The sequence below is a fragment of the Gossypium hirsutum genome, chromosome D09 (assembly GCF_007990345.1).
Source record: "Gossypium hirsutum isolate 1008001.06 chromosome D09, Gossypium_hirsutum_v2.1, whole genome shotgun sequence".
Taxonomy (NCBI): Eukaryota; Viridiplantae; Streptophyta; class Magnoliopsida; order Malvales; family Malvaceae; genus Gossypium; species Gossypium hirsutum.
Window position 1 is genome coordinate 41277543 of NC_053445.1, and position 9783 is coordinate 41287325.

A 9783-nucleotide genomic window follows, 5' to 3' on the forward strand; every position below is an offset into this window, starting at 1 on the left:
GTCTACCTTGAAAATTTTTAGAAACTATTAAGACATCAGTAAATTGGACGACACAATATATCACTGCACAATTAGGATTAGATTAGTGAGCATAACTTAGATTATGAGCATTTATTAGGAAATATTGGAATAATAGGGATAGGTAATTGTTAGCTTTAGGGAGTTAGTTTAGTTAGGTTTATTTCACCAAAAATAAAAAATTTATTACTGTTTTAATAGTAGAACCGATTTTAATGATGTTACACCATACATATGCAAGTAATCTAAATAGGAGATAATCTTATTATTTTGAATACTTTAACATATGGGACTGATTTTCATCATCTTATTTTGAATAGTATTTTGAAATTGATAGATGCATTGTTTACCCTCCCTTCCTAGGGAGAAGTGATACGCTCTTATTGGCAAAGTAGAATAGCTAGCATGGTTGAAATGCCCTTCATCTACAGATTCTGTGCAGCTATTTAGTTAAAATTTATTTGGTATTTAGGCTGCCTATTTGGAAGAAAAAGTCCCCAGTGTTTTTCGATTTCTTCGCCCGTTTTGGTATTCTCATCAAACATGGCAAAAATATACGTTTCTATAGGCTTTCCAGGCTTCTTAGGCGTCCCTTTTTTCACGTGGTTGATCAAGTTCTGGTTATAGGTTCTTGAATTTTCAATACTTGTTGCTGCCCTTTTCCTACCTCCAGCGGTAGGCCATCCACTTTCCGATATTACAATCTCCAAAGAACCCCCACCAGCCTTCTCCAGGGCGGAGTAAACTGCATCCAAGATGGCATCGAACAGGTTACTGTACCGCAAGGGGGGATCCTCCACAACAGGGTTTGGAGCAGTGAAGAGTGCGTATGGTAGATCGATAACGTTGTTGTCATCGTAGCTGAAATAGGGGTACAAGTTGACAAGCAATGGGGCTTGGTTGTTAGCCAAGAAGCCAATGATGGGGTCCAGAACCTCTCGGGATTCAGGCTTGAATGACCCTTTGGATGGAGGGGAAGATTCTGCAAGGGTGATGGTGTCGATGGCGGTTGAAACTTTGATTTGGTTACTAAGCCCAGCAGCAACGATTGCATTGTGAATGTTTTGCATGGCAGGGAATAGAGATCGTGCCTTGGGATCTGAAGGTTGGACTTCATTCCCAACAGCGATGTACCGGAACTTAACGTCGCCATAGTTTTTGACGTTGTTCTGGACCCAGGTGTTTGCTTCGGCTTGACTGCCGGCGATACGTGGAAGATCATCGTTGGGGAGGCCTAACATTACCTCAATGTCGGAGCCTTTGAGAGCTTGGAGAGCAGGTTGGTTTGGATCGTAGAGTCGCATTCTTCTTATGTTTCTCTGCTTGAAAAGAGATACAACGTCTGGTTTTGATGGTAAGTCGTTGCCCATCATTCCATAGCAAACACCTACTTGGGCACCTGTGTTAAAATAATAGCTATAGTTAATGAAGGGTATTGTAAACGTAGAGCGACAATGAAATTAAAGTGGTAAATGCAACACTTCTAATAACAGATGTTCCGATCAGAATTGGTAATAATGAGAGAGAGAGAGAGAGAGAGAGAGAGAGAGAGTACTAGTGGGACGGAAAAATGCCAATAGCAGGCCAAAGAGCATCATTGCTGAAGCCATAAAACCAAAGTTGGAAGCTAAAAAGGATTTAGCCATGGGAGAAATGGAGAAATTAAGGAGACAAAAAAGAGGAAATTTTGATCGATTGATTGATGAGAGGCTTAATCTGTAGTGCATGATATAGGCAGCTAAATGTCCCCAAGTCAATTACTCCATGGAAAAACTATGTCATCCAAAACAAAAGAAGTGTTGAAAAATCCAAGTTCCAGCAGACCCTTTGAAAGTCTTGGGCCGTTCAGTTGTGTCCTCTTCAGCTAGTTCCTTTCCTACGTTAAACAACCGGTTTTCGACTCCGATGAAATTTTATTACCCATGTAACAAAATTAGAACCATGCATGCATAAGATAAATATTCCTAAACAATACCAACACCCCAACATAACCTTCGACATGTAAAAGAAACACATCTAAACCTCATATAATGGGTTAATTGCCTTTGAACCCTCCATTCATTTTAGCATGTAGATTTTTATTTATTTTTTGGTCTAAAAGAACACGTCTGTAGTTAAAAGGTTTGCTTCCTTACTACTCTTCTAAGTATTGGTACAACAACATGTACTATTATTTTAGGCATAATAACTTATTTCACCTTCCAACTTAAATTTTTTTATTTTATTTTAGCTATTCATTTAATTTTTTATTTTTTTAGCTTTTAAACTTATAAATTTTTTTAAATTACCCTAAAATAGATGAAAAAGTTAATTTTTTTTAAAATTTGCTATATGTGGCATATACGTGGATGACATGTTTGCATTTAACTAAATTTTTTTAAAATTTTAAAATTTCAAAAAATTTGAAATAAAATTATTTAAAAAAAATTAAAAATCATTAAAATTATTTAAAATATATAAAAATAGATTTTAAATTTTTTATTTTTTTAAAAAAATTAAACGTTAACATGTCATCCACGCAACAATCTATGTATATGTCACGTCAACAAAGTTAACAGAGTTAATTTTTTCATCTATTTTGAGATGATTTAATAAAAGATACAAATTTAAAAGTGAATGAAAAGGTAAAATTAAATGAAGAGTGGGTGGGGGGGGGGAATCATTATACCATTATTTTAAAATGGAGATATTGGATATGGTGGCAATTGGGGAAGGAACAGTTGTTAATATTATTCTTTTGAGCGAATGGGAAATCATTTCAAAATAGTAAGAAAAAATGTAACTTAATTTGGTCTTATCCTAATGGTTGTCACTCCTTTACATCTAATTTCTAGAATTATGCATAAAATTCTACATGATTACGTGATCTAGAGGAATTAATTTGATATTAAAATAAATAATAAGTTAAAAAATAACACTACAAATTCATAGAAGTTAAAATATTATTTGTCATATGTGAGTTTTATATTAATTATTTTTGTTACTTTAGAATTATTATATCAGAATAATTTATATAAGGCTTGATAAGTTTTAATACCAAATTGAATAAAAAAATTAAGTATCAAATTCAAGTACTAAATTGAAAAAAGAAAGATTTAATTATCAAATTAAAAAATGTTAGATTTAGATACTAAATTAAACAAAAAAAAACTTAAACAATAAATAAAAAATATCAAATTCAAGTGCAAAATATTATAGGCTTAGGTTTAGATTATTTTTATAGATAAATAAAAAAAATATGTGGTGGTGTCTTGCAAACGTAATAGACAAAATTTTCTCCTTCAGATTCTTTTTATTGTATTTATTTATACACAACTATAGAAAAAAATGAATGGTGAAAGGTCAGTTTCATAAAGTTTGGCAACAAAAACTCGTGGTCATAAATATTGGTAAATAGATATTGGTTGATTATAAGCCTTCTACATCCACAGCTTTTCATGGCAAAAACCCATATCACTATTTCATATTCATATTAATTTCTATCATTTTTATCTAGTTGGTCTCTATTTCTTTTTGGACCTACTTGGCCTTAAATTTGTATTTCATCAACTAAATTAGTGCCTCCACTAATACCGTTATTTTTTATTGACATGATATTGCTAGTCAATCCAATAGTGACAAGTGGTGGCCTCTCAATGTCCTATGTAACAAACATAAATTTTAATTTAAATATATAAATTATGATTGTCACCTAACGTTCTGAGAAGATGTCATATGGCACCACCACATTGGCTAAAAATATCACGTCGACACAACTAATAGTATTAGTGCAAAGGTACTAACCTAGTTGATAGAATACAAGTTTATATTTGTTTACATTTCTCACTTCCATATTAAAAACTAAACTCAGGAAAAAAAAAAGTGGTCCTATTAATTAAAAATAAAAACCTTAAAAAAAACGAGAACTAAAAACAGGAGTGCTACTTGAGTTTAATAATCAAAAAGGCATTTTTTTAATAATTTATGAGAGTTATTATAAGGTTTATATTAATAACATTGCATATATAGATATTATTAGGCTTAATGCATAATTTCATATATAAATGCTATGAGGTTGTTGTTCAACCTTTCACATTTCATTTTTTAACTCTTCATTTTTTTATTTTTTTGTAACTCCTTTCTTATTTATGTATTAAAAAAATGGAAATTTTAATCTCCCTATATATATATAAGGGTATACTACTTGTAAAGATGATGAAAATATAAGAAAAATGCAGTAAAAGTCCCCTTATTCTCATCTATTATTTTTGTGTTCTTTACATTATTATTACTATTCTATGACCGTATCTGAATTTGACACTATTTTTTTGGGTCCAATATGGTACTTGTATCAAGGGCTAATTTAGGGGGTTGGCAGGGCCCGACCCCCTAAATTTTGTGAATTTTAGTTTAGCCTTTTAAGTTTTAAATTTTTTTATTTTGACCTTATAATTAATGCTTAAAATATGATAAATTTATGTTTGGCCCTTCAAAGTTTTCTAACATTTTCTTTTTTCTTTTTCTAAATGTTAATTTTGGTGATCAAGATTATCTTGGATTTAATAAATACATTTTTTAAAGTATGCCAGACCCATGTTTAACATATATATTTTATATAACTATCATGTTCCTCCATTGTCAATATTTTTAGTTTCGCCCTTGACTTGTATTTGACAAAAGTTATATATTTTGGTGCCTAAAGATAATAATATTAATTTTTTAGCGTTTAATTCAAGTTTTAAAGTTGATTTGATAAAATTTCATAATTAGTTAATAATATTAGCAATTAATTTTCATCAAATAAACCCTAAAACCAAAATCAAATCGCATTCATTGAACTATATTTGACAAATTAAACACAAAATTAAACAAATTCGTAATTAATACTAAATTTATTCTATTAAAAAATTATGAAAAGTCCAAACCTAATAATGTTTGTAATTAATTTTTATCAAATCAACCTTAAAGCTTGAATTAAAAACTAAAATGTTAACATTGTTACTTTTGGGTACCAAAATATATAATTTTTGTTAACTATAAGTACCAAATTGATCCAAAAAATAACATAAGTATCACATTAGAAGAAAATTATCAAACTCAAATATCAAATGATATATTAAAGCATATTATTACCACGCATATATAATAAGGATTAATATCACAAATAATGCTCCCTTCAAAGAAAAAATTACAAATCATGCTAGGTAAAAATAAAAGCTCTAAAGGATTGCTATGCTTACATGCGTCCTTTTAAGTGTATTAAAAAAACAAAAAAAAAGCTTATTGTACCAAACATCTCAAAACTATGACTCTCATTCTAAATTAGTCCACAAATTTTAAAACATTCATCCTAAATTATCAATGTTATATTAATTAGGTCCCTTTGTTATGAAAACCATTAATTAAACCATTAAATGATACATAAAATCTTATGTAGCTAAATTTAAAATAAAAATTTTAAAGAAAAATAGAACATTGACACATAACTTTTAAAAGTAAAATTGAAAAAAAAATTAAAGAGTGAATGATAAAGCTTTTATAAAAGCTTTTAAAATCTCAAAATTAAGATTTTTAGAACATCCATCTTCTATAATATTCATTTTTTTCTTAAAATTTTAATTTTAAGTTATTTCACATAAGATTTAATGTGTTATTTAGTTATTATATTAACAGTTTTAGTAGTGGAATGACCTAATTGATATAACATCAATAATTTGGGAATGTAATTAGAATGACTTAAAGTTTAGAGACCAAGTTAAAATGAGGGTCATAGTTTGAGGATGTTTGGTGTTATTCACTCAACAAATAAATAGATATGTGTCATTATAATAAATTATGAAGCCAAAATTTTATTTTAGGAGATAAAATTGTATTATAAAAGGGACCAAAATATATTTTTATTATTGTATTAAGTTCTTGTATCGGAATTTTTAAAGGGATTAAACTAAAATTTTCTTATCTTAGAGGGTAAAAGTGCAAGTTTATCTTTATATTGATTTAGAATTTTAGAATTTTAAAGAGGCTAAATTGAAAATTTACCATTTTGGGAGGGGAAGCCCTTGTCAACTCCTTTGGCGCCTTTCTTGATAATAATATTTTTTAGAGTTAATTGTAGTACACATCCTCAAACTATGACCCTCATTTTAAATTAGTTTTTAAATTTTAAAATATTCTAATTATAGCCCTAAACTATTGATGTTATACCAATCAGATCCTTTTGTTATTAAAATCATAAAATGACACGTCAAATCTTATGTAGCTAAATTTAGAATAAAGTTTTTAAATAAATAAAACCTCAAAACTAAGATTTATAAGACATCTATTTTACAATATTCAATTTTCTTAATATTTTTTTATTTTAAATTATGTCGCATAAGATCTAACGTATCATTTAATAGTTAAATTAATGATTTTAATAACGAAATGACTTAATTGATATAACCTACTATGACACCACTTCTAAAAAAGAAGAGCACCGATGAGATAAGGATCTTCTTCCACATTAGCAACCCTGAGCACTTAGTCTCTACAATCAATCTTTCTAATCCTCACAACAATCTACCTCCTCCCTTTGTCTTTCTCCTTTGCACCATCATCCTCTTTCTTTGTTTCTTCTCTTATTGAAATATGCATCAACAAATCTCGATAGATTTAGAGATGTAATTAGAATGATACAAAGTAAATAGAGGGTCGTAAAAGTGAGTGTTGATTAGGACTAGAAGATGAATAGAGCAAATATGATGATTCAGAAAGGAGTCCATGTGCTTTTAACTGAAATAGAATTCCGTATAGAAAGAGAATTGTCTGTTGGGATCCATTATGAGGAAAGGAGAATTTTGAGGCACTTTTTATAAATGAACCCAGTCACAGTCAACCAATAACTGATTTTGTCTTCTACCATCATTCATGCTTTGGACAAACATAGGCTGCTTGCTTGACTTCGTTACAAGTAGAAGCGCAAATTATGGCTTGACTTTGTTATATGTTCATCCCTACTCATGGATGTTAAAAAGGTTGCCACTAGTTCAATATTTATAATTTTCTAATATACTTACATCACTCTAAAATTAAATCTACCATTATATTCATGTTAAATTTCACGTAAATTAAAATTTTTTAATTTTTTATTTTACATAAAAAGTAATTGTTCAATAAATATTAATATATATAGTATTTTAGATCAAATAATAGAAATATTGGATCGTGTAGGAAATTAACCTGTGTATGCAACAAACAAGTAAATAAAGTAAATCGAAAAGATCGAACACGTAAATTTTATGTGAAAGAACTCCTCAAAAGAGAGGATAAAAAAATCAGATCTCACTATAATAAAGGAAAGTACAAAAGATGGAGAGAATCAAAGGAAAATTCGGAGCTCCAAAAAAACAACACCCTTCAAAATAAAGAATAGAATTCTCTCAATCTAAAATTTAATGTTATGTAAAACCTAGAGTAACTAAGGCTTGTTTATAGGCTGAAATTCGTAGCATATATGACTAGAATATCTCTAGGTTAAACAGAGCTTAACTAGGAGAGAAGAAAATAAAAAAACTTGAGGTGCACATCGCCACGTCGTCTGGACAAAATTTCTCTTCTCGCCATAACGTCGGCTGCTCATTGGGACAAAGAACACTTCCTCCTTGCAACATCGCACACTGTTTGATCGAAAATGCAAGGCATAACTTTATAAATCTCCACCTTAACTCGTATTTGACTTAACTCCCTTACCAAGCCCTGTTATGGGTCTAGTTTAATCTTCGTCAGGTACTCACCAAGTTTAAGCAATACTCGAACTTTAAAATCGAAAGACTGTTTGTCAACATGTTTTATCGGGATTGTGTCTTATGTCAATTTTATGAATCTGAACATCCCCTTTAATAATCACATCTCGAATAAAATGATAACGTTCAATTCAATTTTTAGTAAACTTTATATTAAAAAATTAATTTCAAACTCTTTTTGAGTTTTCTTTAGATACATAAGTGACCATATGAAAAAAAAATATTCTTTAATTGTTTTTAATGGTTATTGATATTAATTTAGTGATAATAAGTATGTTATTATACTTTAGATTTTATATTATTCTCATGCAATCCATAATATTACAATTTAATTAATTATTATTTTTACTATATGTTTAAATATGAATAAATTGAATACATCATTAGGTATATTTGCATATTATAATTGAATGTGTTTTTTATGATTGAATTCATTATTTAAAAAATTACTTTCATTCTCCTTTTTATTATTGACTTGCAGGTAAAAGAAAAGGAGTATTTTATAAAATTTAAATTTTATACAAATGATGTTTTTCATAGAATTTGTAATTTTCATTTTTAATACTGCAAAATATTAATGTACTAATATAAATATTTTTATAACTTAATTAATTATTTGCAAATAAAAACCTGTAAATCATTTATTAAAAGTTTAACATTGTAAAAAGAAGTCATTGATCACCTTTTTTTCAACATTTTTAAATTTCAAGTCTTGCATTATTTAGCTTATAATTTTTATATTTAAAAAATAAAAGCATATTTAATTATTAAAAATCCTAATTTATTGATATAATTAAGTGGTAAAAACAAATTTCCATATAATAAGAATTATTATCAATTTATGCGCCATCATAAATTGTCGACATTTTACTGCAAACATTGTGAAAGGTATACAAAATTGGGGCAAAATACCATTAAAAGCCCCTTTTTTTTAAAAAATTTTATCGAAATTGGCTGATATTTTATTATTTACCGGAATGGGCCCTTTTCCCCTAAAACGCGTCCACGTCAGCGCGATGTCAGAGGACGTGTAATCAAAACGCGTCCCTGAGGGCGCGCTTTGCCTACGTGGCAACAAAGCGCGCTTACATGGACGTGCTTTGTTGCCACGTATGCAAAGTGCGCTGACGTGGACACATTTTGCTACCACGTAGCACGCCCCTGGGGACGCGTTTTCCCCGCACGTGAACAGTGCAACGGTCATTTTTTTGACCGTTGCCCCCCCAACGGTAAAAAAAACTATAAAACCCTCCACCCTTTCATTTTTTTTCACAAACTAATCCTCTCTCAAATATTTTCTCAATTTCCTCTCAATTTGCTCTCAATTTCCTTCCAAATTTCTCTCAAATCCATATTTAATTTCAATTTGCTCAATTTCCTCTTAAATTTCTCTTAAATACCTATTTTTAATTATTTTTAAAAAAAGTTAACTTAAAAACCCTAAACCTTAACTTAAAAACCCTAAACCCTTAACTTAAAAACTTAAAAACCCTAAACCCTTAACTTAAAAACCCTAAACCATTAACTTAAAAACTCTAACCGTAACCTTAACTTAAAAACTAAAAACCTTAAACACTAACCCTAAAAACCCAAAACCTAATGTGGGAGAAACGACAAATACGCATCTCCAGGGGCGCGCTACGTGGCAGCAAAACACGTCCACGTCAGCGTGCTTTGCATACGTGGCAACAAAGCGCGTCCACTTAAGCGCGCTTTGTTGCCACGTAGGCAAAGCGCGCCCTCAGGGATGCGTTTTGCTGACACGTCCCCTGACATTGCGCTGACGTGGACGTGTTTTAGGGGAAAAGAGCTCATTCCGGTAAATAATAAAATACCGTGCCTATTTCGATAAATTTAAAAAAAAAGGGACTTTTTTTGGTATTTTGCCCAGAAAATTGTTAGGGGTTTTGTATTATTTTTATCAAGTGCAAACTTTATTCAATCTATTTTTTTTCATTTTATTTTAAAAATAATAATATTCTTAATATTAGACTAAACTTATCGA

The 9783-nt window shown here is 29.7% G+C and overlaps 1 protein-coding gene across 1 annotated transcript; it reads right to left on the reverse strand.

Annotated features, from left to right (window-relative positions):
- Nucleotides 1–259: 259 nt before the first annotated feature.
- On the reverse strand, nucleotides 260–1834 carry LOC107891341 (glucan endo-1,3-beta-glucosidase, acidic). The gene is made up of 2 exons (XM_016816100.2): nucleotides 1574–1834; nucleotides 260–1417 (listed from the first exon to the last, which is right to left on the reverse strand). The coding sequence occupies exons 1-2, from the start codon at nucleotides 1743–1745 to the stop codon at nucleotides 465–467; spliced, it is 1125 nt and encodes a 374-aa protein (XP_016671589.1). The 5' UTR covers nucleotides 1746–1834; the 3' UTR covers nucleotides 260–464.
- Between the last annotated feature and the right edge of the window lie 7949 nt (nucleotides 1835–9783).

Excerpts from the sequence above, each read along its gene's own strand:
- LOC107891341 (XM_016816100.2), bottom strand. The coding sequence starts at position 1,745 with ATGCACTACAGATTAAGCCTCTCATCAATCAATCGATCAAAATTTCCT. Across the intron at positions 1,418-1,573 it reads GGCATTTTTCCGTCCCACTA|GTGCCCAAGTAGGTGTTTGC; the intron begins GTACTCTCTCTC and ends ATTTTAACACAG.